A 26,814-nucleotide genomic window follows, 5' to 3' on the forward strand; every position below is an offset into this window, starting at 1 on the left:
AAACCAACATTTCTGCTACACAAATGATTTTTATTTTTTCATAATTTTGAATGCTGTGTGTGTGTGTGAAATACTGGATCGTTTTGTATCTCTAAATGAATGTGGGAAGGGAACCCATCAATATATGGAGGCTTTGTGTATGGGTAGACTTTCTCAATGGTGTACCTGAAGCTGTAATTCCTCTGATCACAGCTAGATGCTGCTGGCAGCAAAACGTCTCTGACTATACACAATTACCTCCATTCATGTCCACCTTCTCTGCCAAAATACACAATTATTTCACAGCTGTGGTCGTCATTTACTCATGCCAGCTCGGCTCCACTCAGACTTACGCATCTTTGAGCTGGAGTTTGCAAATCTAGGACTTAACTGTCATTATCAACCAGGACAGGAGAAATTGTACGAATTAATTTATTTACAGTAATAACAGCAACAGTATGGATACTATTTTAAACACGTCTCTCACATGTACCCTTTTAAGTAACTCTCTCATTTTAATGTTGAATGTCAAAATGGTTAATATGTTTTGAATATATTATTATGTCTTTTTCATTATAAATCTCTACTTTTTTTTAACCATTTCTAGCAGAAACAAATATTGCACTTTGTAGAAGTCTCAAAATAAAAAGGCTTTACCCTGCCATCAATAGTAGATCATTAAAAAACACTCAAAAAAAAAAGCTGTTACTTTTTATTATGAGCATGATTGAAGTTATGTACAGCTGGGAACACAGCATTAATACAGTATATTGTCCATTGGATTGTACTATAAGAAAACAAAGGCTCATTGTGTTAGCGCTGGTGTAGTTGAGAGGTCGCATCAGAGGATGTCGACACGAGCAGAGGACTGGTCTGTGCCCAGATTGTTCTCCACAAACACCTCATACTTGCCAGCATCAGACAACTTTGCATTTTTGATGGTCAAGATTGTGTTGGTGTCTTCAACGTCGAAGAACACCCTGAAAGACAATTGTAGCACCTTTATTATCACTTTTTGTTATAAATACTTTCCCTAGAATTAGGATCACAATCACTTACTTTGCAGTCTACAGTTATTGGATGGTGTGTGTCCTGGTGGCATTAGTTCAAGGCAGATTAGCAACTACCTAGTGTCACAGGTCACTTTGTCACATTGACAACAGGACCTTTAATTTAATGATTAGCAATTGCTCATTTCATCATCATTTTACTATTTGAATCAATTTACAGTTTACATTTATAATTGTGTTGCTGAAAAAGGCAATACACAATGCCATTTCTACATGTACACATTTCCTGAAAAATCATTGTTGAAATATAGATAGAAATTAATTCAGCATTCCCCCTAATTGAGTCTCTAAGAGAGCCTACCTGTTGTCTTCTTCAATGTCATCTCCATCTTTGAGCCAGGCAACATCTGGAGGAGGCTCCCCACTTATTTGAGCCTTGAGCACCACTGTTGTCCCTCTTTTGGCCTTAATGTTGTCTGGGCCTTTAGAAACCTTCGCAGGGACTGGGAAAGCATGATGCAAATACTCTGTCAGCCACATGATTTGTTGAAGATCGCAAGTACTATTGGACACTGCCTCAAAGATCTATAAAGTTCTATGGGAGACACGAGTAATCACTAAAGGTACAGAGTAGAAGGAAGCCTTGGCATCAGACGTGTCTGACAAGGTTTCTAACAGGAGCAAACATTAGCATCTTTATAAGTAAATGTTTACTTATAGTAGACATGGTTCTTGCCAAGACTTAGATGATATGATCATTACCACTCTCATATCTTTCCTGTAAATTTAAGTCTACAGCCAGCAAGTGGTTAGCTTAGCTTAGCATAAAGATTGGAAACAGGTGGAAACAACTAGCCTGGTTCTGTCCAATGGTAACAAAAACATAGTTCACAAAATGTTGAACTATTCCTCTAAGCTGTTTGATTACATTCTGATTCCTCCATCCATGCCAAATTAGCAAAACTTAGGTTCATGCCCCACTGTATAGTATGGGGTAAGTATAGAAACAACAAATGCCAGCTAACGCTAACAATCTGTACACACACCTTCCACTAGAATACAGGCAGATCCACAGGTCTGTCCAAATGGATTTTTAATGTTAACAGTGTATTTTCCCAGATCAGCCAGAACCCCATCTCTAACCACGAGCGCCACAAAATCTGGGTCTTCAAAAACATAGCGGTACTTGGGACCATCCTTCAGCTCTTTGCCATCCTTGTACCAGACAATGAAAGGATCTGGGAAAGCGCTAACTCTGCACTCCAGCTTTGCAGCACTGCCCTCAACAAGAACCACATCTTTGAGCTCCTGCAGGATCTTGGGAGGGCCTTTCTCCCGCAGCTCTTTACGCGACCTACATGAGAAACACAGTAATATAAGAATCTGCCACACAAGCATTTTATACAAAAATGGGTTCAGTATGCTTCAAACGAACTAGTTCATATGAAGTGTCCGAACAAGTATTAAGGTAAAAGTGTTTATACCTGTTCTAAATGGCCACACTTGAGGGCAAGGTAAAAAGCCTGCTGTCATAGAGAGGGTTGACATGTTATAATACTGTAGTTCAAATGGGGATAACCACACACAGTGTTTCGAATGTCTCCTCTCAAAAGCATTCATTGTGTTGTAAACACACAACAGATGTAGTTGAGTAGAAATGTAGAAAAAGTGCTTGAAAGAGAATTTCAAATCCTCCATATGTTCTGACCTCTGCACAGCTGGCCAATCACTCCATTCAGTGGACGTGCTTGTCGGATTGTCGGTAAGTTTTCTGAATTAGTCTCAGTTTCAGATGCTGTTCAGTGGCCCAACAAGCAGTTTGTTTGAAGCATACTGACGCCTTTCATGATTACATGCTTTAAACTCTGCTCAAAAGCCACTTGATGCCAACAGACATTGGATATTTTGGTACCTGTGGCCACGATATGAGGCTTGGATTCGGATAGCAGCCTCCTGGACTTGAGGATCGTTGATGTTCAGAGTGCACCCAGGAGGGGGTGCAGCCTTCGCTTTGGACATCTGCAGTCGTCAGAGCAGGTTAACACTGGAAGGAACCTGGAAATTAGTTAAGAACTTATTTAATATCCAAATGGCCTTTTTCATAGAAGAAAAAGCTGTTGCTAAGAACAGTAACGACGGCTCTGTTCTGTTCAAGTGTCCCAGTAAGTCACGAGCCAGCATGCACAATACCAGGACCCTCAAGCAGCTAAATGGAATTCAGCCGTCATTCATTTTATTATTTACACCGGTGCTTTTCCTACTGTAAAATTTGTCAAAATGTCTTCTGCGAAAACGCCCTATCTACTCTTACCACAAAATGTACAGTTAGCAGGAGTTAATTAAAGTTAAAAAGTTAAGACATTTCTTACCTCGGAGATCCTCTCGAAGCTGCACTTTACTTCAGATCCACTCCAGAGTCAGCACACCTAAAAGACTTCATGTTTTATATCTAAAGGTCAGGAGGAGCCTTTTAGGTCCTCAAGGATCGAGGCGTTCCCTTTCCTTCTTTGGATTTTAGGAAAGACTCAGCATGACAAGACCGATTGTAAATGTGCAACAGATGTTACAGAGATACTTTCCCATCCTTATAAAGCCTTCATATCAAATACTCCTGAGAATCCTTGGAGCAGTTAATAGTTTTGTTTGTGGTTGAAATGTGAGTCGTCCCTGGTGAAAATACACACATAAGTGTTGGTCCTCGGGGTCATGTGGAGGGAGTGGCCTCAGCCTGAACTGAGAACATTGTAAGACAGTATCATAAAATCACGACCCAACTGTGAGTGGAAACACTTTTCAAGTCAACCCTTTGTGTTAATCAGCTTCTAGCACCAAAGAGTGAAATTAGTCATTTTTAAAATAAAGCAAATTCAAGAATGCTTAGTAATAAATTCACAACAGTTCTATATTTAACTCTGCTACCTCTTTTCACACCTAGTTTTCATCCACTGTAGAAACCAATTGCTACATTGTATTCATATATTTCCTTTATTATTCATAGCCTTAACAGCTGTCATGCCTTTTCCATGCCAAATTCAGAAATTTCACAAAATAAAAAGCAGAAGCTATAACAAATACAGTCACTCAATAAATAAACAAATTGCGAAACACAAACATGTCATTCATTTAACAAACTCTTTTCTTTGTGGGTCTAATATCCATCACGAGGCACTGCAACACATTCCATAAAATACGGCATAGGATTTTAATACAAAATGTGGAGCGTTCAACATCTTTTTCAAAACCCTGTTTGTATTTAATTTTATATGATTAAAGAACATAATATATTGCACAGACGTTTAGAACCGAGTGCAACATTGCACTCTCATGCTGATCTTGCATGTTTTCATTCAGGTTTAAAACAACTCCCTCTTCTACTCTGCATAGAAAACTGACTCAGCAAAAAAGACAAAGAGCTGCAGAAAAAGGGCAGTATTTATCTAGCAATAGCATTAGAATAAATAGAACTGGTAAAATAATTTCATAGAATTACCAACAATCTCTGTCAGTCAATACACAGATTAAAACAACTCATGAGTGTGTGAATGTATGGCACAGCTTTATGTGATATCATCATAAAAGACTCATCAGTGTCTGATTGTGATTCCTTGATACTTTCTATTAAATTAATCCAATCTGTCACAGAAATGACACTTTGTGTGTGTACAAATCTGTATCAATACATGCAAAATGATAGAAAATCTGACATTTGTGCAAATGATTTATGATCAATGTAATGTTAAACCAAATGTACTGGAATTGACTCTATGCCTGAGGACAGACTTCCAAAACAAATATTAAGGATGAACTATAATTGGGCAAAAGGTGACATTAACAATATATTTGGAAAAAGACTATACTGTAAACCAAATAACTGTTTACTTTAGTAATCCCTTGCACATGACCATACTGAGAACTGAGACCATACACAATAACTTTTAAACACCAATATGTCACTGAGTCATATTCTACTTTCAATCGAACCAAGGGACAAATGTCAGTATGTGTCCAAATGCAGTCTTCAATATTGTCATACATAGAGCATGGAATAAGAGCAATTATCTCTCTCTCTCTTTTTTTTAATTTATGATTTCATGTCTGCAGGTGCTGCAATGTTGCATATGATTTAATTTATGTTTATCACTGTGTACAGTGTCTTGTAAGCTAGTATGGGTTGAAAACCTTTTTGGTTAAGGGAATAAATAAATCATAATTTATGTAAAATATAATGCTAATTATAACCCTTCTTACTTAATCTTACTTAACTTTATTTATAAAAAGTTCTGCCATTTAAAAACTAATTTATAAAAATCCAAATTAAACAAACCCTTTTTTTCAAAGCAGTAGCTGTTTATTACAGCTAAAATAAGAACTAATACACTCAACACTGTCTTCATAAACATTCTTTCTCAATGAATTGTAGAGGCTATGTTTTATGCTGACTAATGCTAACTGGTTAAGGGCACTTGGAGGCACCCTAGCATCACCAGTGGGTTTCTAAAGTGATTCAGTTTACCACTAACCCCCTGAATAATCTTCCATTTAATGATGTTTTTTTATCCCAGGCAAAGCTCTGTATGCACAGTCTAAGAATACATTGACTGACTGACTCAGCAAACGTGTAAACCTCATTTTAGTAAACTCAGAGATGAGTGTAAATATCTCTGCATGGCTAATCAAACTGGATCATTACACTGGGCTGAGTGGAAGAGTTTAGTTTACCTGGAAGCCAATGTGGTGGTTGTTAGCTTATTTGTGGTGAAGGAACTAGTATTTTGTAACATTAGGGAAGAAATTTGTGCTGATTCCTTTTCCAATAGCCCTTGTAGAGAATCCTCCATTGTATCCTCTGAACTCAACTTTAAAAACTCAAAACAAAAAAGTAACAGGAACTGCTACAATCTTGACAATCACTGAGATGCTACAGCAGTATAAAACCCCTGGTTCTGTAGCACAGATAACACCACATTAATTAAAGTTGGATTAAGTTTATAGAGAGCAATATTTAGCATTCTAGGCTGTCCTTAATCAAGGACACAGATTTAGACATCATCGGTGAACTTCTGCTCAGGAAACATTTGAATATGAGACTGATAAAGTTGAGGTGTTGCAATTGTTTTAGCACTTCTTGTTTTGAAATTGTGCTAAGTATTCATTATTTTGGAATCTTGTGAATAACTTGTACTTAAATGAAACAACATTTTTAACATCTAAACTCTATAACAACATTTTAGGCCTTCCATGGTGGGTTACTACAATGTATTAATATGTGTCCCCTCTAATCATTGTAGAGTTGACAGTAAGAAAGGAAGTCATTTATCCAAAATGTATGCAAAGTTACAAACCTTGAGGTACTAACTTGAAGACAACATCCGGCCTTGTATGAACAAGGTCCACCATATAAAAAATTGCAGTCAGGCTCTTGTAACTTTGTAAGAGTTTCCTTCGTTGTGAAAGCATTCTCTTTCAGAACCAGAAAAGAAAATGTAGTGACGTCTCTGTGGATAACAGCCACTGCTGGTTTCTAGAGGTTTTTTTTTTTCTTCAGACCAAGTTCAACAACTCAAACCTGAAGGTACTACCCCACCTCGCCGCCCAAAGTCTTGTCTGAGGATGTTCCCCCTTTAAAGTCCCAGCAAATGGTGTTTGGAAGCCTGTTTTCACTGGGTGACAGGTGTGGTGGGTGAAATTGGCACATTTGGCGTGGCGGGGCTGGTGGGGGTTTGTGGCGAGCTCTGGTAGGACCGCAGGAGAACTTTGTGCTTGGTGGCCACCTCCTCTCGCCTGCGCTGCTGGTCGGCTAAGAATTCCTTGAGACGGGTGGTTGTAAAGGTGAGGGTCTGCCGACGAAGGCGCATCAGGTAGGCATCTTGAAGCCAGGAGTTACTGAAGCAGTCCTTAATGGAGGGACGGGCCCTATTGAAGAGCAGACAGTGAGGATCCAAATACAAACATTTTTTAGAGAGATTTAAAAGAAGAAAATGGGCCGCATACAATATTTTGTGAAAAAGGTGATGCTACTAATTAATTTGACAATTAATTCATCTAAGCCATCAACCTGTCTCTTAAATCTCATCCCAACTAGGCTGTTTAAAAACGATTTACCCTTAGTTAGCACTTTGTTACTGGATGTGATCAATCTGTCTTTATTAACAGGCTATGTACCACAATTCTTTAAAGTAGCTGTAATTAAACCGCTTTTCTTAAAAAGCCCACTCTTGATTCAGGGGTTTTAGCCCTTTCTCTCTAAGATCCTTGAGAAAGAAGTCATCAATCAGTTGTGTGACTTTCTCAATAACAATAGTTTATTTGAGCATTTTCAGTCAGGATTTAGAGTGCATCACAGCACAGAGACAGCACTGGTGAAAATTACAAATGACCTTTTAATTGCATCAAACAATGGACTCGTCTCTGTACTTGTCTTGTTAGATCTTAGTGTTGCGTTCGACACCATTGACCATCACATCCTATTACAGAGACTGGAACATTTAATTGGCATTAAAGGAACCACACTAAGCTGGTTTAAATCTTATCTATCAGATCAATCTCAGTTTGTCCATGTCAATGGTGAGTCCTGCACACCAAAGTCAGTCACGGAGTTCCACAAGGTTCTGTGCTTGGACCGTTTCTATTCACCTTATATATGCTTCCTTTAGGCAATATTATTAGGAAACACTCCATAAACTTTCACTGTTATACGGATGATACCCAATTATATCTATCTATCAAGCCAGATGAAACTAACCAGTTATCTAAACTTCAAGCATGCCTTAAGGCCAAAAGACCTGGAAGACCTGCAATTTTCTGATGTTAAACTCAGACAAAACTGAAGTTATTGTACTTGGCGCCAAGGCTCGGGTGAGCCTTGAACTTCAGCCTTTCTCTCCTCTCTCCTTCTGTTGCTTTCAGCAGGTATTTCTACCTCCGAAGCTGCAGAGACTGGATCTGTAGTTGTGGGCCACTAGCTGCCCCCGTGTTCCTGCTCGACAACTGTTACTACAGTTGTTGTTCTTTGTCTCTGTTACTAATACTGTCATTATTTTTCCTATAGCTGTCATTACTATTATTATTATTAATTTCTAAATATTACCACTACTATTACAATATTACTATTTAAAAGATAATTCTAGTTGGTATTTGCATTGTGCCTCCCTCTACCTCACCCCCCACCCCCCTTCCCCCAAAACCTCTCTCTCTCTTAAAACCTAACATGGCAGCTGCGATGGCCGCCCACCATTGAGTCTGGTTCTGTCCAAGGTTTCTGCCTGTTAAAAGGAAGTTTTTTCTTGCCATTGTCGCCAAATGCTTGCTCATGGTGGGATTTGTTGGGTCTCTGTAAATAATATTATAAAGAGTACGGTCTAGACCTGCTCTATAGGAAAAGTGCAATGAGATAACTTCTGTTATGAATTGGCACTATTTAAATAAAATTTAATTTAAATAAATTGAATTACTAAATTGAGTAACTGATCAGTTTGTATCGATTTAATAATTATTTTGCTGTAAAATTAGGTCTCAGCGATAGGCAATGATAGATGTTAACTATCAGAAACTCTGTACAATATGGGAATTACAAAAAGGAATAATGTTTATCTTACCAAGGGTAGCTACAGAGGATCTTTTTAAGAAACAGGGAGGCACTTTGGGACACATTCTGGTAAAGTTTAGAGAGGTCAAACTTTGCCGCCTGGATCCTGGCTTCAGTCTCCTGAGGATCATTCTCAATGAAAGGCGACTTGCCGCTCAACCTGGAAAAAATATGGGGTAGTTTTGATGCTCACAAAACAGTGTAGATCCCTAAAAACATATCAACAATACACAATAAAATCTAAGATGGTTCCTTAGGTTTGTTGTGAAGTAAATCAATATTAGAAGAGCAGCAAGATGTCCACACCATGTAAAATTGCAGTATATAGAAAAGACCTGAAATCTGAAATGCAGCAGACAAATTTTCAATCATAAGCCTCATTTCACATAAAGAACACTATTACATTTCTGTTTAAAGAGGGCTTGCTGGGTGGAAGCTGTGAAAGCAGTACTCACATGATGAAAGTCAGTACGCCCACGCTCCAGATGTCAGCTGGAGGGCCCACAACATCCCCTTTCAACATCTCTGGAGCTACAAGGAGAAGAAAGGAAAAATGCACAGCTTACAATTTTTTACATAGGACTTTCATTACATCTGCAAATAGTCTTTGTACCACAGTACAGTTTATGACTTATTGCCTGTGATTCTGTATACTGTATGTAGTTACTTGATGGTGTGTGTAGCTTTTTGAAATGAGTGAATGCATAGTTTGGTTTATAATTCTCCTTCCATCCACATCTACTGTAATTAGAGAAGATCTGTATCAACATAATACATCAACAAACTATCAAAATCAACAGAGTGAGGTCCTTCATTTATACTATTTTTACTTAGATTTTTTGTGTAATTAAGTGTTTTAATGTCTCTTGCATAATGCACACTTGAAGGTGATATATTAGATATATTTTACACAATGCACAAAATAACTGTTGTATATTCTGAACAAAATTTCTGAAGTGAATGCTACTGTTTTAATCATTTAAGTGCCTTATCATCATCAGTTACTTAGTACATTCATTGAACACATTTCTATTCAATGATTTATTGTAATAGGCACCTTATGTCGTATGCCTGATTTCTGAACCCAAATGCAGAACACAGAGTTAAGATATCGTCATTCTCAATTGTGAAAAATGGTCTGAGAACTCAGAAATTTAAGCTACTCTGTGTTACTTAAGCCTTAAGAGTTTCTGCTGTTACCCTGCCTTAGAAACTAGGGTCTCAGCAGCAGACAGGAGATCAGGAAGCCAGACCAGAACACGGACACACAATAATTGATTTTTTGGCCACTTGAGGGCAGTGCAACAAGCTGTAAACACACTGACCTTATAAGGTTGATTGTGGCTAATGTTTTGTCAAACAGTTGCTTATTTACACATCCAGCAGATACAGAGCAACATTAGCATTCATTTGGATTCATGTTTCTGGCCACCTGGTAAATGTCAGTCCAATATGCACTCTCCTTTAAGCTCTGTTTCAGTCTCAACCAACTCCTAAAGGAAATATCTATCTCTTTAGCTGCTAAATGCTCCACTATGTTCCCCAGCTAGTTGCTAACTTTCACTTTTCTGTGAAAACAGCTGCCTGCTGTGTCTAGAAATGATGCTGATGAGAGACTGAATCAAATCAGTAAAAGGCCATGAAGCCAGAACAATGAGCTGAAAGATGCTAAAAAAGCTCCATAGAGTTGAGGGAATTTGCAGAGGGGGTAATAATTCTCTGTGGGCTCATCACTACAAGCGACAACTTTCACATTACATGTAGTCATTTGGTCAACTGTTCATATAAAAATATTGATTAGAGCAGCTTTAATTTTATATTACCAGTGTTCTGTGAAAAACAGGACTCTTACACATATACTCCAGTGTTCCAATAGGAGGGCTAAACTGCTTGAGGAAGAGGGGGTTGTAAGTCTGAGCACTGCCAAAGTCAATAATCTTGATGACGTTCATGTAGGTGACGATGACGTTCTCTGGCTTGATGTCCAGGTGGAGGATGCGTCGGGTATGGAGATAGTCCAGACCCTGGAGTATCTGCACAATATAGGTCACCACATCATCCTCTGAGTAACGGAATCTGAAACACAGCAGAAAATAGCTTGTTAGAGGACTCCAGGCAGAATATTTTAAGGCAGTTGCTCATTGATGCACTTATAAATAAATTCTGACAGACAAGCAACCAAAAGTACATCTGTTTGGCTTCACCTGTCTATGAGGCTGAAGAGCAGCTCCTTCCCACTGCAGTACTCAGAAATAAGCACCAAGTAGCGCGGTGTGACATAAGCTTCATGCAAAGCCATCACCCTGTCATGATGAAGTGACTTGAGGATGTCGTATTCCTGCAGCACCTCCTGCTTGCTGTCTGCCTCATATGGAACAATCTTAGCCATAAAGAGGTTGCCTGTGGCGTTTTCCCGGCACTCACGGATCACACCAAACCGACCCCTGTGTGATAAAGAATAAGTCAATGGTTCGTTTTCCAAAAGCAATATGTCCATTTGGCAAAAAGAGCAGAGTGAGAGCTGTATTTATGTTCAGCTACTAATCCCAAATCTGACATTGATTAAATTGTTTGGTTTGTGGTCAAATTTTAAATGAAAGACATTCATAATACACACACTTACAAGAGTTTAATCCTTTGTCTTCTTAAATGAACAAATACTAATTTTGAAGGGAAAAAACTGAACAAAATTTCAACATATATTAACTTCAGCCTTCATTGGAGAACTAGGCAGAACATACTATCAAACAGTTAAATGCTCCGAAAGATTATACACTTTATAATTGTAGTTATCTATAAAGCCTGGCTTAGTTTTCTCTACTTTTTCAGATGCTATACATTTGTTTTATTAGCAAAAGCTGTACTATGTTCTCAAAAAATACCAGTTTAAAGTACCACTGTAAACCTGTATTAATTTATTTTTGTTGGCAACTTGGAGGCAGTGAAATGAGCTGTAAACACAACACTGACATAGTTTTAACTTAAAAGTTCAAATTGCAATTGTGTTAGTAGACAGTTGCTTATTTACACATTGTGCAGACACAGAGTAACATTAGCTTTCATTTAGAGTTGTATCTTTAGCCGCCTGACGAAAGTCCAATACTCATTCTTTTAGCTCTGTTTTGGTTTCCACCAACTCCTGAGAGGTATATATGGTTCTTAAGCTGTTAAATGCTTCACCATGTTCACCAGCTAGTCACTAACTGTGTCTGCTGCTAGCTAGGTAGCATACAGTGGGTTTAGCTTTTTTGCGGAAAACAGCTGCCTGCTGCTGTTGAAAATGACACGGATGAGACTGAAACAAAACTGTAGTTTTGGGCCTCAAAACCAAAACCAGACGTTGAAACACTCTGTAGAGGTGAGGAGTACTGTAGACTTACATGATGTGTAGGTTCATTACCACGAGTGACCTCTCTCATATTGCACATTGTCATTTAATCTATTGTTATAAAAATATTGATTATAGCAGCTTTAAAATCTCAAAATTGCTGTATCTTGTTTTCAAGGTACAGTTTGAAGTTGTTTGCTCACATTTGATTTAGTTTTGTTCAAATGGGTTCTTTATATATTTAAGTCAGGTTCCGTCAGTAGTGATTACCTTGCTTTCTCATCCATGAAGGTGTAAGGCTTCTGTGGAACCCCTTGCCGCAGAGATCCCTCTCCAGGCTTGCCCAACGGTGTCCTGCGTCCCGAAGGTGTGGCCCGTCCCGATGGTGTGACCCGTCCAGATGGGGTGCTCTGGCTGTCTCCTCCCTGCAGCACTGGTGTCAAGCTCTGCACCACCACCACGGGCGGTAAGACAGTTACAGGAGTGACTGAAGGGGTGGTGGTTGTCGGGGTGGAACTAGATTGAGAAGGCGGAGTAGCACGAACGGTCGCAGCTGGTATGTACATGGGAACAGATGAAATAGGTTTCCCAATGACACGTGCAGGTGGTGGTACAGGAGAAGGGGGTTTATTGGTTATGGGGGGTGCATTTACCGGACTCTGAGGTTTGGGTGGGACAACAGGGGGAGGTGCCAATTTGGTTTGGGGTTTGCTCACACTGATGCTAAGGGTGGTCTTGGCTTTGGCTGGCGTGGCTTGGACAGCTGTGGTGGTCTGAACAGGAGCTTGTTCGGAGGGGGTGGCACTAACGGGTGGAGTAACAGCAGGACGGCTAGCATTAACCTGCACAGTGGGTTTGATGGTTACTGGAGAAGCAGACTTGGCCACAGATTGAGCAGGAGCTGAAGTTGAGGGAGGGACAGGTGTTACTGTAATGGATTTACTAGGAGCTGGTTTAATGGGAGGCACTTTCATGGATGACATCATCACCACAGGGGGAGGAGGAGTTGTTGCTGGGACAGTCTTGACCACCACAGTAGCACTGGATTTAGCTGGTTCTAATGAAAGAAAAGGAGACGGTGGATGCACCTCAAAGACTTGATATAAGAAAAGAACAATACATTAAGACATGTCCTTTTTAACACACTGTCCAATGATGTTGAATAACTTCTAATGTAAGTTGTCCCTGACAAAAATATCACCAACATCCACATAAAAACATAACCACCTGTAATGAGTTGAGGAAAACAAGAACTACACAACTTTAATCCTTTCAGTATCTGTACATTGTCAAGAACATACATCAATAAGTACATAGAAAGCAACTTAATGTATATTTGACAGCATTATCTAAAATAAACACAAAGTTATCCAATATTTTCTTTGAAATCATACATACCTGAAGCAGCTAGGCTTACTACTTCTGAGATGTTGCTGTAGGGGCCCTGGCCAGCTTTATTGACACATGCCACCCTAAAACTGAAGGAGCCCCCTGCTGGCAAGTCAACCACATTGTAATAACAGTCTGCCACCCCTGTTGCCACAATCAACCAGTTGGTCTCACCTGGGGAGTAAAAATAAGATCAATATGTCCATGTTATTTCAAGAGACAGTTTATAGTTTTATTATATCACACTTGCTATTATTCTACATCAAATACACAGACATTGTTTTGCTATTCATAAGCCAGTCTCTTTTCTCATGTGTATTGACATATTGATACTGTACATTAGAGTTCGGCACAAAAAAAACTTCTGTTCGATTAAATGTTGGTTCTAACATGGTGCGGCTGATTTGCTGTATTTATTGTTCAGGTTCTTAAATCTCATCTGCTGTAAACATCACCTTCACCACTGTATGCCATGGCCCACATGTTACCATAGCAACCTTAAGATCACTTGTATTATTGATGTGTGTGGAGCATTTGTGGATATCTGACAATAGGCATCTGTGTAAAAAAGATATAAAACATTAAATCATTGTTAGTAAAGACCAACCCTCTGCTCTCCTCTCCAGAGAATATGTGCAGGGAGCCATGGTGTCTGAGGGTCTCCACAGTACCAAGGCTGTGTTGTTGTACTTCTGAGGTATTTCAGGGGTCCCAGGACGATTGGGTAGACCTGTAAAAACAAATATATCAGTATTACATACATATCATCTGTCCTTGGGCTCTTACTTGCCCTCCATTTTCTTCTTGGGCTCTCTGTTGTCTATCCAGTAGACTATAACAGTATTTATTACTGTGTTTATTTACATATAGTACTATAATATATACTGTGCATTGTACTGTTTATAGGACTAACACAGTTTACTGCTCCATCAAAGTGATGTATGTCTCAGTTCTTACGAGCAAGAGATATTGTGCATGAGCTGGACACAGAGGCCAGGGGGTTTGTAGCAACACATTCATAGACCCCTGCATCCTTTTTGGTGGTCTGCATGATCATCAGTAGCTGCCGGCCATCAGGGCAGGCAATCATGTTCATCCTGGCATCTATCTCCAGGGGCTTCTTATCTGAGGAAACAAACATGCATAAAGAAACGTCTTTGATTATGAGATTTAATGATGAAGATTTTATGTTTACTTATTATAACTGATAAGGATGAAGAGTGTTAACTCCTAAAAGAAAGTTCTGTTAAGATTCAAAAATATTCTGTAAGAAATTATCATTTATCAGAAGGTATGGTTGGTTTAATCAGTTTTTGTACAATTAGGAATCTCAATTATTTATCTTATCTCCTGTACTATTTATTTGCACTGTATGCAACATCTGTTGTCATAGTACCAGTTGTTAGTGTGTAGCGAGATGCAATGTAAGCCATCATTATGTCTCTGCACTCATGCACCCAAGAATAATTATGTAAATTATTGTAATTAACAAGTGAAGTGATTCTAACCATTAATCTCTGAGACCATTGGTTAAGTCATCTACATCAAAGACCCTTACCTTTCATCCAGGTGATGTGTGGGTGGGGGCTGCCTGCTGGCAGACAGCTGAGTGTGACTGGATCCCCCTCCAGCAGGACATGATCTCTCAGCTTGATGTGGAATACTGGAGGGAAATCTGGGAGCAAAAGACATTATACCACTTAAATCGCGTCCATATTATATGTTCATAGGTCAAATTAAAAGTTATAATTTACTGTATCCAGTGATGGTTAAGACTACCATCACTAGGCTAGGAACCTTTGTCTTTGTGTTCTTCTCACACATTGCCCCTCTTAATTGTTGCTATTGCTATAAAGAGATGAATAAGACATACAAAGGCATCACATGTACATTTATGAATATGTACATCATGCTATGTGTTCAGTGATGTTGCAATCTTTGTGTCATGGTTTGGTAGACCATGTAGCAGTCAATATTTTAGAAAGGTAACTTAAAACAACAGTTTGACATTTTGGGAATTACAGTTATTTTCTGTCTTGCCGAGAGTTAGATGATTAAGGGCTTAATACCGCTCTCATATCTATATGCTAAATATGAAGTTACAGTCAGTTAGCTTATCTTAAGATTGGAAACGGGAAACAGCTATCCTGGTTCTGTTTGAAGTTAACAAAATCTGCATCTCTAAAGCTCATTAATTAACATGTTATATCTCATTTGTTAGATCTGCAAAAAAAGAAAAAGAAAAAGAAAAAAAGGTTAAAAACTACACAATGTGGTTTGTGCAGGACTATTTCTTGGCCAGGAGCAATCCCTTCCTGAAGTATCCACTGGTTGCCTGGCAACCTCATGGTGATGACATAAGCAACAGAGCCAGTCTAGCTGTTCGCCCCTGTTTCCACTCTTTCTGCTAAGCTAAACTAACCGGCTGCTGGCTCGAGCATTATATTTAATGGGCAGATACAAGAGTGGTCTTCTTCGTATCTCCCAAAATGTCAAACTGTTGCTTTAAGGTCTCATTACCTTACCCTTGACACAGTGCAATCACAATCTCTTCATGTACACTCTTGTGTGACTTACCAGAAGCCAGTCTGGAGTACTGGCGTGAACGTAGGGAACTATTTTCTCTAGAGATTGCTGTTGGTATGTCAGGCTGTGATACTGTCTTGTCTCGCTTCCCTCTGGTCAGCCCCCATCGATCCCAGCGGGATCTGCGCTCACCCTCCACACCTTTTTACAAGAAAAACACAATCAACTCCATAAATCAATCATCATCCTATGAAGAAAGTGCAATGGATAGTACTCTATAGGCAAATGTGGAGTAAAATTTTCAATATGTATAAGTAATTGCTTCATACCCTTTGATGTTTCTGACTTTAGGCTGGACATAGAGTCTAGAGACTCTGATGAGGCACCATTACTGGCCTGAGATGCCAGCTGGTTCTGAGGAACACCGGTAACCTTCATAGAACGGCTCTCAGATGTCGAACGACGAAGCATGGAAAGAATGGGTGTCCTCTTGGGTTCTTTGTCCTCTGATGCTCTCCTTTCCTCTGAGAAGCTGCGAATTCTAGTAGAGATCCCAGCCACTGTTGATTCAATCTTTCTGCGCATTGCCAAGACCGGTGATTCATTAGGTTTCTTAAGCTCCTTTTCATCTTGTTCCACCAACGTATCACCTCCACCATCCATGCGCGTCATCTCTACTTCTTTCTTGTCCTGTAACCCTCTTCGGCCGAGAGTCCAAGAAAGCCTATGTTTTGAAGCAACTGAATCTTCTTCTTTGGACATTTCTTCCTTGCGCTCAGCTGACGGAGTTCTCTTCAGGCGCATAGAGAGCCTTCTCATAAAGCCTTGGTCCTTTTGAGCTTCACGAAGGTCCTGGACTGACTTTGACTTCTCCTCAAGTCTCCTTGGTGCTAATTCCAATGGTGCACCAATTGGTCCAGGTCTGTATATCTCTTCACCTGACTCTGTAGAGTCTGATGAAGTTGCTTGTGATTTGTCCTCATTCTTTGACCGTGACAGAAATTTTAGACTTCTTGAGAGGGAAGACTCACGTTTTTTAAAGCGGGCCTCAAATACCTCTTCAGAGGTAATGTCCTCTAAGTCAACTCCTGCTGAGAGCTCTTGTTGGGATGAGGAATGTGTGGTAGTCTTTGGTGGACTGGGTTCTTTTGTGATCATTTCTGGTGATGCTACCCTGGAGTATACAGCTGGGTGCTCCGTGCTTGACACGATGGCTGGCTTTGGTGGACCAGGTAAAGCAGAGGGCATGCTGGCAGGTGAAGATGTGGGTAAAAATGTTTCAGTTGACACTGAGGATGACGAGGTGGCTGGCACAACAACAGGTGTAGAGGTGCCTAAAGGCTGGTCATTAAGAGGCTGAACTGAAGGGACCGTGATAGTCTGCATAATACTGGCATATGCTGAAATCCTTCCATCTGGAAGAGCAACTTGAGCAGGAAGCGAGGGTGTTACATAAGTTGACACAACATTTGATGGGGGATGAGAATATTCTTGTGTTGGTCTCACCCTAACTGTGCTTGTGGTTATGATCATATCAGAAGATTTAGCAGGCATATTTACTTCTTCTTCTATGTTTTCTTCAGAAACTTCCACATTTTCTTTAGCATTTGATCCAGCAACGCTGATAATTCTTTCCTCTTCTTCTTTCATAATCTCTTCTTTTTCTTCTTTCTCTTTTTGTCCTTCTTCTTCCTCCATTTTTTCTTCTAGTTTAGAGCTTTGGACCACAAGAGGAGGTGTAGGAATTCTCTGGCCCGTATACTCTGATTCAATCATTGGTTCTTCTGATATGCTCATATCCTTCTCTGAGAAACCACTTGTGCTCGATCTCTCATCAAAATTACTATCTGTAGTAAGCCCATCCATCTTTTCGCTCATAGTCTCATCAGGCTTTATCTCTTTCTCCATGAATGATTCCTCACTTTCTGTTTTGGTTGGACTTTCCTGCACAACAGACTCTGGTGTTGGCGGTTTTGGCGAAGGTTCCCTGGGAGTCACTGGACGGGAGTCTAGCTTGGTTTGCTCAGTGAGAGCTGACATTGATATAGCCTCCTTGAGCCTTCTCTCTTCTATCTGTGCCAAGGGAATCTCCAAGGGAGCTCCTGACCGGCGGTGTAAAGCTATGGGTTCTTGATCACCTTGACTGAAAGAAGCAGTTTTGCGCAAAACTTTGGGTTTGGGAACTTCGTCCCTTGCGGAATCGCTGGATGCAGCTCTAGTTAGTGGAGGTGGGCCCAAACGAGTAGAACGAGAGTAGCGATCTGAGGATATTGCACGTTTTTCATCTCCCATTCCTAATGTTTCCAACAGAGGCCCTCTCAGTCCACTCATCTTGTTGTCCACAGAGCCACCGCGAAGCAATCGCTGTCTCATCAGCTCCAGTTTAAGAGCGTAGTCTTCTTGACTCATCTTGGCAGTTCCTGGGCTGGTGCTCCTCCTTGGTAGTTCCATGGAGACAGCTTTCTTGAGAACTCTCCTGCCATCCTCTTGGTTTCCTTCTCCAGCTCCTTCCTCAGGTGTAATCCGGAGCAGCAATGCACTGTCGGCTGAGCCTCCACGTCTTAGCTCTCCTCTTCGTCGTCCACCCTCTGGTTTGTCTGACTCCATGCTTGAACCTCTTCGCAGGGGTTTTCTAGTCAGCTCTGACTTTTGTGGCAATTCAGCAGGTGGTTCTTCGTCTGAGGAACCCCTGTCATTGTCTTGTGACAACCTTTTCCGCAGGTGGCCTTTAACTGTTAATTCAATCCCTTCTTTATCCATTTGTTTAGGGTCACACTCCATTGCCTCCTGGGATTGAACAGGAGATCCAGACCATTTACTTGTTCCATCCTGCTTTCCTGGTTCCTGCTCATTGGTCTGGATGTCATTCAATGACATCCTTGATCCAGAGAATTCCATGTTAAGTGGCATTGGAATAAATGGCAGTTCATCAATGTCTTCATCAGAATCCGAGGATGATGATGGCAAAGGTGAACCTTCTTTAAGGTGCCTGGGAACTGCAATCGAGATATGGCTGGAGGAATCATTCAGCAACTCGGGTATGGACCTCATGACCATTTTTGATTTATAGCTGATTAGTGAACGCTGTAAAATAGGTACCATGAAAAAATCACAAAGGGGTGACTATTGAATTATTTATATTTATTCTGGGTGTAATGCAATATAGAAAACCAGAATAGGAAATAAAACATCCCTCACCTGCCATTTTCTGCGAGATACAAACTTCTTCAGAGCCTCTGTACTTATGGCCTTCCCCTTGCTAAGTGTCTGTACAATAAATAGACATTAAATGTAATAAAAATAAATTAGCAATGGGACCTTGCACAGTATTGTCAAGTAGAAATTATTGCAGAGGTTGTGGTTGATTAACACTGAAGTGCCACTGGCCTTGTCTTACCTTGAACCAGGGGTGTCGGAGACATTCCTGAGTATTAGGTCTCCTAGAGGAAAATTATGACATATTTCAGTCTTCATGGTTTATGCGCATTTGACTTAACTATCTTAAATGAAAAGCAACAGTGGAAGACTGTATAGAGTTGCAGACAAGTGACTAGAGAATAATGTAATATAAATACCAGATGTCCATCTGATAAGCATCTATATATAAACAAAATCATTAACATGAGCGACTTTGTCTTTTTATTTCCTTGATAAGGGACAATTTCTCTATGCAGTTACAAAATATCAGAGGGGAAAATGTTGTGGTGAAAGTTGCGAATTTAATGACAGTGAGACATCTTCCAGAGATGTTTAAACAGCTTTGAAAAATTAACAAATTATATAAAAACTTGAAACAAATGATCTAAAACAGGTCATGTAGGAAATAAATATCAATTAAAATTCTGAAAATACTAAATATTTAATAATATTACTAAATATATTACTAAGATTAATATTACATGAATATCTAAAATTATTGACAATGGACAAACTGCACACTTCACGTCATCATCTCATTGTTGTTGACATAAACTTGGTTTGTGTTTGTGTTTTTACAAATTATGTAAAGTTCATTGATACACATTAAATAAGGACTCTATTATCTATCCAAACAAGAGTGTCGAAACCTGATTTCTCACCAGTTTGCTCATTCTGATACACTATGTTTACCTACAAGCCCTGTACAACACAGATATAGACTAAGATTGCATTCCAGATAGCGCCAGACATCAGGATTTACTGAAAATATTTCCTTCAATATCTCTTGTATTATTCAGTATACTTGCGTGTTGCTATTATAAATTATATATTTATATACTGTATGTATTTGACACAATAATTTTACATTAAATTAGATCTCGATAAATAGAGATCCAGTAGTGTTACTCACAGCCTGTCTGCTACCAGCAGCTTTATGATGAACCCTTTAGCCTCTCTGCAAAGGTCAGCAAACATGCTCTCCTCAAAGGCCACATTATAGTTCCTGATGTTCAGTACGGAGCTGCGGTCATTTTCTCCAGCAAATGGAGAAACCCCTGTCAGACTGATAACAGAAACACATACATTTAATGACAAGCCTACAAGTAGTCCTGAACAGGCAAACACGTCGAAAACTGACATTGATATTCAGCATCCTGAAATACATTTAATAATTAATAATAATTTTACTCACCACAGATATGCAGTAACTCCAATTGACCTAGGAAAATAAAGAAAAGAATTAGGAAAAGTGGTGTGTTAAAACAAAACAAAACAAACAAACAAAAAGTGTGTTCATAACAAACACTTTTGCTGTAGATTCAAGAGATACTCTACCAGATGTCTGATGCTTTTGACACAGGGGTCTGATTGACAATTTCTGGTGCAACAAATTCTGGTGTGCCATATTTGCAGTATTGAGCCTCATCAGGTTTGATCACCACTGCGTTGCCGAAGTCACAGATTCGGATCTGATCCCCATGGGGGTCTGACATGAGGATGTTATCAGGCTGAGGAAAGAATAAGAAAATAATATTTTATCATGTTCTGCCATCATTTTGTATGATCATTTGCCAAATGTAAAAACAAAAACAGTTCCAGGGCACTTTTTAAATTTTTTTATTCATTTTTAGTACAAATGTTTTATAGGCAAAGGAAGACAATGCAAGGGTGGGAGAGTGAGTATCCATGAGTATCTACCTTAATGTCCAGGTGAATGATGTTTAGATGATGAAGGTAGTCCACTCCTTCAAGCAATTGTCTTATACATGAACGTACCTGGTGGTCCCAAAACACAAATGTACCAGTATAGCCGTATATATTTATTAGATAGTTAAATTACATACGTACATTTGATCATAACATGTATTATTAATAACTGATATTGAAAAGATTAGTGTAAGATTTGCTGTGCGGTCATAAAACACAGGACTTACGTCAGACTCCATTACTGTAGATTTCCTTGTAAATCTGTCAAGCATCTCCTCATGGCATCTTAAAAGATTAATTAAGGCTATTCTTTATAAGACTTTAGATGCATTGTACAATAAATAGTATGTATGCACGTATACATGTTTATTTCACTTTGAACAAGACAGAATTTTTCAGAACAACACAATGTGCTACACATTCTCTTTAACTGCGCAATAAGGATACATTTCAGTAATGATGATGACTGCATTCTTTTTTTCAAAGACATCGTGAAAGTAAAGGACTCTCTCGTGGTCCAGCTTGGAAAGCAGGTTCATCTCTCTAAGAGCAGACGCCTTCTTCTTGGCCCGTGTGGAGATAAACTTTGCAGCATATTCCATTTTGCCTACCTTCTCGGTCACACGTTTCACATAGGAAAATGCACCTCTGGAGGAGAAAATCAGGAGGAAAAATTAATTTCAACCTGAGTTCTACTTAAGTCTTCTTGAGTCAATCTTTTAAAAATAGTAAGATTGAGGTACTAAGACGGGAAAAAATACAGCCTCATTTTGGACATTCAATAAAAACTGGTTCCAGTGCAGACAGTGGTTCTCTGCATTATATTTAATCAAAGTATGGGATTTCAAATGTGGGCTTAAAAATGGCTCACCTTCCGATTTCCTTATGGATGTCATAGTTGTCAGTTAGTCTGCGCATTTTCCTTAGAACAGTCTCCTCATCATCCAATGGATCCTCTTTACGTTTAGCTACAGTAATGAGCAAGTTTTAATTAGACAAAGGGAAATGTACAACTGACTCCAAATAATTACAAGAAAGATTGGGAGTTCAGTCCTTCACTGTGCTTGTTAGCCATGCAGTCAAGGGATTGTTAGATATTTTAGGGCTCTGATGGATTGACCTCTTACCCTCATGAATGGTGAGTTCAGCTTTACAGGACACAGATCCTGCCAAGTTCCTAGCAGTGCAGGTGTAAACCCCAGAGTCTTCTGAACGAGCATTTAGGACCACCAGGGAACATTCATTATCATCGTACACAAAAGTGTAATGACTGCTCTCCGACAGCAGGATATCATTCTGAAAGCAAGTTTCAGCAATGGGTCTTTAAGATTAATAACAAACAATTATCTGTTTTGGTAAATTTCCATTTTAAAATCTTAGCCTACTGTATAGTTCAGTCTATCTTGGTAATCACTTATTAAGTTACTTTTGACTTTTGACTGCTAAAATGGATAAACACCTTGAACCAGAGGATGTCAGGTATGGGTTTGCCCTCCACAACCACAGCAAATCGAGGGGTCTCCCCAGCACAAACGTCTAAGTCCTCCATGATAGTTTCAAATGTTGGTGGAGCTGCGGACAGAGTTGCAAAGGTACAATACCAAGTTGCATTATCTTTAGACCGATAAATGGATAGCTAGATAGACCAATCTACTGCCTACCTGCCATCTCCACGTTGAAGGTGCAGCTGTCACTGCCATACTTGTTGGAGGCCACAAACACCATCTCTCCGATGTCAGCGCTCTTCACTTTGAGCAGCTTCAGCGTGTGCTGGTCGTCATCTGGCATTGTCATCTCGTACAGGCCTGGCTTGCTGGCCAAGACCCCTCCCCTCCTGCGGAAAAGTGTTTGTATTGTAAACCAGGATTAAAATGAGCTAGGACAATAACAGACTTTTTTCACTGCTTTAGAATCTTGATCTGATAATAACTTGGAATTAAACAGCTGCTTGTATGCATTGTCATACTGTATTTATGCTTGTCAGTCCTACACCCTGACTATCGTGTAAACACACTGGGTCCACAAGGTGGCGACTTTACCACCAGATACCGCTTGATGTGACTAATTAACAAATCATGTCATAACAACATGGATGTTAAGATGAAATCTACAAACACAACTGCAGTGTTGTTATCAACTTATGCTATGAGTATACCAGTTGGAGCATTTTACAATGTTTTTTTTTGTTCAATGAGATTAAAATTTAAAAAAAAAAAATTAAAACAGATGCCTGCACATACATATCCTGTATATGTTGAAGAAAACATCCCTTTCCCTTTTTGATACATTATACTTTCTTAAGTAATTTCTTTCCTAAAAAGAAAATAAAGAAAAGAGACATTAACAGAAACTTGACAACAGAGACAGAGATACCTCTTCCAGATGACTGCAGCATTGACATGATTGAGGGTGACAGTGATGGTGACTGACTGGTTTTCAATCACATATACAATTTCTGGCTTATCAATAATCACTGGTGCCTCCTGAAGATAGGAACCTAGAAGAAAATTAAAATGTACACAGATAATATTTAATAAACAGGTAGCGCACACTGATGGATGGATGGATGCTCTAAAACCCCAAATGTACCTCGATCCAGGAGCTGCACTGGGTCGGTGGCAGGTGAGGGCTTGCTGAAGGCTTTGGAGGTGATGGTCAGGACTCTGAAAGCATAGCGCACACTTTTGGAGAGGGTGGTGATGGTGTAGGTGGTCTCCTTAAGGCCAGAAGCTATGATGATCCACTGGATGGAGCCCAGGGCTTGTTGTTGGATGGCATACACCAGGGAGCTGGGATCTGAAAGAAAAAGGGTTTCATGCAAAATGCTACACTACAATGTTGAAACTACTTTTTTCTGTCCTCAAAAACGCAACAATTGTGTTAGCTAAGATCCCAGGAAAGCTTGAAATTAGATTCTTTTTCCTATCACTTTGTATGGAGCAAAGTTTCTAAATTTCTAAATTGTAACATGTTACAATGTGTCAGTACACTATTTTTAATGTTCAGTGCATCTAGGATAATCTACTGTGTCTTCCGTCAATGTATGTATATCAGTCTTTCATTGTCACTTTACTCTAAGTATTAAACATCTTTATGTCTCTGGTCTATGTTAGAATGCATTGTGTTAAATGTGTTTGCACTAATGTCAGCAGGATATATTCTTTAAAAATAGAATTTATTTATTTAATCTGTTGGATCAAACTATTCTGAATATCATTCCTGCATACCAATGGAAGGGTCCAGCCTCCTTGGTTTCTTCCAGCTTAAGGTGATGGTTTTACCAGTGATGGATTCTATCACTGGAGTCCCATCAGGAGGGTCAGGAAGGATATCTGAAAATGATGACAATGGAATTAGAGGCCCATAAATGTTTTTGATCTGCCTTTGTCCGAAGGAATTGACCTACTATGTATTATTGAACACAAATATGTAAACATTGGTCCTCATGCAAGGACATATTCCTATTCTTATCCTAAACGTCTCTCGCTTTTTTCTGTAAGGTTTACTCTTGTACGAGTGTTCCAAGTCGGATTCAACAAACTCTGTTACCTGGACACAAATTGCACAAATTGCTGGTTTCAGCCTGATGAATGCCACTTGTTCACGAGTGCCTGCACGTTTAGGTTATTTGATCATTAGCGCCTTGATAATATAGTATGTAGATATATATAAAAACTCCAAATTCATTCAGATATCGGCATTATAATTCTTAAGTGAAGTGTTGTTGAAATGAGTGTTTTTCCCCCTGTGAAGAAGGGGTTAGGGTGCAATATAGATCTGTTCACGACTTCAGGACTTCAAGACAGGTCTGGACAACATTTTGTTGACATTTTGTTTGTCCATTAGAGAAAATTCATGAATGCCACAAATTCTAATCGCTGACATGTGCCACGAGTGGTTCTTGCATGAGGCCCACTGTGTTTTTGTTAAAGTGCAAGCCAAAAAGGGACTGAAAATCACCTGTGATATAAAGATGAGCATAGCAGGTGGCCTTGCCAACTTTGTTAGAGATGACACTCTTGTAGACGCCACCGTGGGCATGGCACACAGAGCGGATGACCAGGCTGTGGACGTCACGAACTACAAGAGAAAGCGGAGATGATATAGGTATCATCATCATCATCATCATCATCATCATCATCATATAGGTATACTGGTCTGTTAGTATCTCTATGCAATTTAGCTTACTTTATTCAACACATGTTCAACAGACTCGGGGGTTTTTTTAATGCAAAAACATACTCATTTGATTTTAGAAAGTTTTCTTTTCTTCATGTAATTAATAAAATTCTTTGTTTATTTTCATTTTGATTATAAATCTTACTTAAACTTTAAAGAGACCGGAACATTTAGTGATTGTTAATCTATTTTGAAACACTTACACTGTGTCATCTTTCTGTCCTCTGTGCTCTCAATCCTTTTGCCGTTGTGGAACCAGACGATGGTGGGGTATGGTAACCCAGCCACTTTACATTTGAGCACTGCCTCCTTTCCCTCGATCACATCTAGGTCATAAAGGGGTTTGATGAAGTCGGGCATAGTGAAACGCTCCACCTCATTCTCTGGGACCTCTGGCTCCTCTGGGATGGATGGCATCTTCTCCAGTTTAGACCTGAAGGGAGGGGAAGACAGGGGACAGAAGGATGTCCATTACTGCATAAAAATAAAATGTTATAATTGATAATCCAGAGAAGAAAATGAAACACACAGGAGACATGGCCCAACATCCAATGAATAACATGCTCTTACATCTGTGAGGAGATGGCTGGTCGTGGTTCTTGTATGTAAAGTTCGGCGGAGGTCTCTGCGTCACCGTGACTGTTACGGGCCGTGACAGTGTAAAAACCCTCATCTTCATTGGTCACATGAGAAATGATGAGGGAGTGGCGTCCGCCCTCCTGAAGAATACGAATTTCCTCACTTTCTGTGAGCGGATGGTCTAAAGAAAAGAAAAGAGTCTGTATTTATACATCACTTTAGTTATAAAGTGTGTTATAAATCACAATATCAACAGCAGATGAGAAGGATGAGAAGAGAGGGTGAGAAATATAAAGAAAAAGGTAATTTCACAAAGGCATGAATGTTAAGGTTAAGGGTTCTGTGATACACAAGGACAATTTCTAAATCCTAAAAACAGTTCAGGTGATTGTGAATATGTAAACTTTTCATCAGTTTCACACATCTAATGTAGATCCTAATGACACTTTAAAGTACTATCCTACCAAAGTGACTCCAGATGACCTTAGGAGACGGCGTCCCACTGACTTTGCAGTCGAATCGAGCGTTACGCCCCTCAATCACTTCTAGAATGTCCAGCTTGCGAGTGAAGAGAGGTTCAATTGAAGGGATGACTTTGAGTTTGCCACATGAAGTCACTTCCTCTGAGGAGTAAAAATTTTAATTCAGAAGTAGCAGAAGAGGCGGACAGGACAATAAATACATTGATTTTAATTTCACATATTGTGATTTTTATTCTTGAGACATACCTTTAGCTGTGCTAAGCTTGCACATGTATGTCCCGCTGTCATCCTCGTGTACGGAGTTGAGCAGCAGCCGGCATTTTCTTCCGTCAAAGTGCATCTTACAGTTGAGCAATGCCGGCTGGATCAGTTTCCCATCTGCAAGCCAGTCCACATCAGTGTCCTTCGGTCCGATGACATGACACTCAAACAAAACTGTCTCTCCAGCCTTGGCTGTGATGTCCCTGACCGGGCGGATGACAGCCAGACCTGGCTCAACTGGTGGTGCTGGGTGTAAATAAAGGACATGAAGAGTGCTGTTAAGTCGAATCTGAAGGTCGGTCTGGTGAACAAGTCACAATGAACGTTTTTATTCACTTGGAGTTATGGTATCAATGTATATGCTGACTA

The 26,814-nt window shown here is 39.6% G+C and overlaps 2 protein-coding genes across 3 annotated transcripts in view; both read right to left on the reverse strand.

Annotated features, from left to right (window-relative positions):
- Positions 1 to 677: 677 nt before the first annotated feature.
- On the reverse strand, positions 678 to 3,553 carry LOC122885544 (SPEG neighbor protein-like). The gene is made up of 5 exons (XM_044216781.1): positions 3,359 to 3,553; positions 2,902 to 3,044; positions 2,036 to 2,343; positions 1,351 to 1,492; positions 678 to 959 (listed from the first exon to the last, which is right to left on the reverse strand). Exons 2-5 carry the CDS (start codon positions 3,006 to 3,008, stop codon positions 821 to 823), a joined length of 696 nt encoding a protein of 231 aa, XP_044072716.1. The 5' UTR covers positions 3,009 to 3,044; positions 3,359 to 3,553; the 3' UTR covers positions 678 to 820.
- A 402-nt stretch (positions 3,554 to 3,955) lies between these two features.
- spegb (striated muscle enriched protein kinase b) overlaps positions 3,956 to 26,814 on the reverse strand; it is a 40,664-nt gene continuing 17,805 nt past the window's right edge. For both annotated transcript variants that reach the window (XM_044217424.1, XM_044217425.1), the window contains exons 10-41: positions 26,431 to 26,691; positions 26,167 to 26,325; positions 25,694 to 25,883; positions 25,327 to 25,556; positions 24,905 to 25,024; positions 24,172 to 24,276; positions 23,534 to 23,740; positions 23,318 to 23,441; positions 22,606 to 22,778; positions 22,404 to 22,516; positions 22,072 to 22,240; positions 21,816 to 21,912; positions 21,392 to 21,592; positions 21,172 to 21,229; positions 20,936 to 21,013; positions 20,573 to 20,745; positions 20,430 to 20,456; positions 20,148 to 20,300; positions 19,215 to 19,257; positions 19,016 to 19,084; positions 16,147 to 18,901; positions 15,869 to 16,018; positions 14,850 to 14,966; positions 14,249 to 14,416; positions 13,899 to 14,021; positions 13,301 to 13,465; positions 12,173 to 12,959; positions 10,779 to 11,018; positions 10,427 to 10,650; positions 9,030 to 9,105; positions 8,585 to 8,734; positions 3,956 to 6,902 (exon numbers count right to left, since the gene is read on the reverse strand). In XM_044217424.1, coding sequence (XP_044073359.1) covers positions 6,647 to 6,902; positions 8,585 to 8,734; positions 9,030 to 9,105; positions 10,427 to 10,650; positions 10,779 to 11,018; positions 12,173 to 12,959; positions 13,301 to 13,465; positions 13,899 to 14,021; positions 14,249 to 14,416; positions 14,850 to 14,966; positions 15,869 to 16,018; positions 16,147 to 18,901; positions 19,016 to 19,084; positions 19,215 to 19,257; positions 20,148 to 20,300; positions 20,430 to 20,456; positions 20,573 to 20,745; positions 20,936 to 21,013; positions 21,172 to 21,229; positions 21,392 to 21,592; positions 21,816 to 21,912; positions 22,072 to 22,240; positions 22,404 to 22,516; positions 22,606 to 22,778; positions 23,318 to 23,441; positions 23,534 to 23,740; positions 24,172 to 24,276; positions 24,905 to 25,024; positions 25,327 to 25,556; positions 25,694 to 25,883; positions 26,167 to 26,325; positions 26,431 to 26,691 — 7,961 coding nt within the window. In that variant the 3' untranslated portion in view covers positions 3,956 to 6,646. The remainder of the gene's footprint in view (positions 6,903 to 8,584; positions 8,735 to 9,029; positions 9,106 to 10,426; positions 10,651 to 10,778; positions 11,019 to 12,172; positions 12,960 to 13,300; positions 13,466 to 13,898; positions 14,022 to 14,248; positions 14,417 to 14,849; positions 14,967 to 15,868; positions 16,019 to 16,146; positions 18,902 to 19,015; positions 19,085 to 19,214; positions 19,258 to 20,147; positions 20,301 to 20,429; positions 20,457 to 20,572; positions 20,746 to 20,935; positions 21,014 to 21,171; positions 21,230 to 21,391; positions 21,593 to 21,815; positions 21,913 to 22,071; positions 22,241 to 22,403; positions 22,517 to 22,605; positions 22,779 to 23,317; positions 23,442 to 23,533; positions 23,741 to 24,171; positions 24,277 to 24,904; positions 25,025 to 25,326; positions 25,557 to 25,693; positions 25,884 to 26,166; positions 26,326 to 26,430; positions 26,692 to 26,814) is intronic.

Source organism: Siniperca chuatsi, linkage group LG12 (genome assembly GCF_020085105.1).
Source record: "Siniperca chuatsi isolate FFG_IHB_CAS linkage group LG12, ASM2008510v1, whole genome shotgun sequence".
Lineage (NCBI taxonomy): Eukaryota > Metazoa > Chordata > Actinopteri > Centrarchiformes > Sinipercidae > Siniperca > Siniperca chuatsi.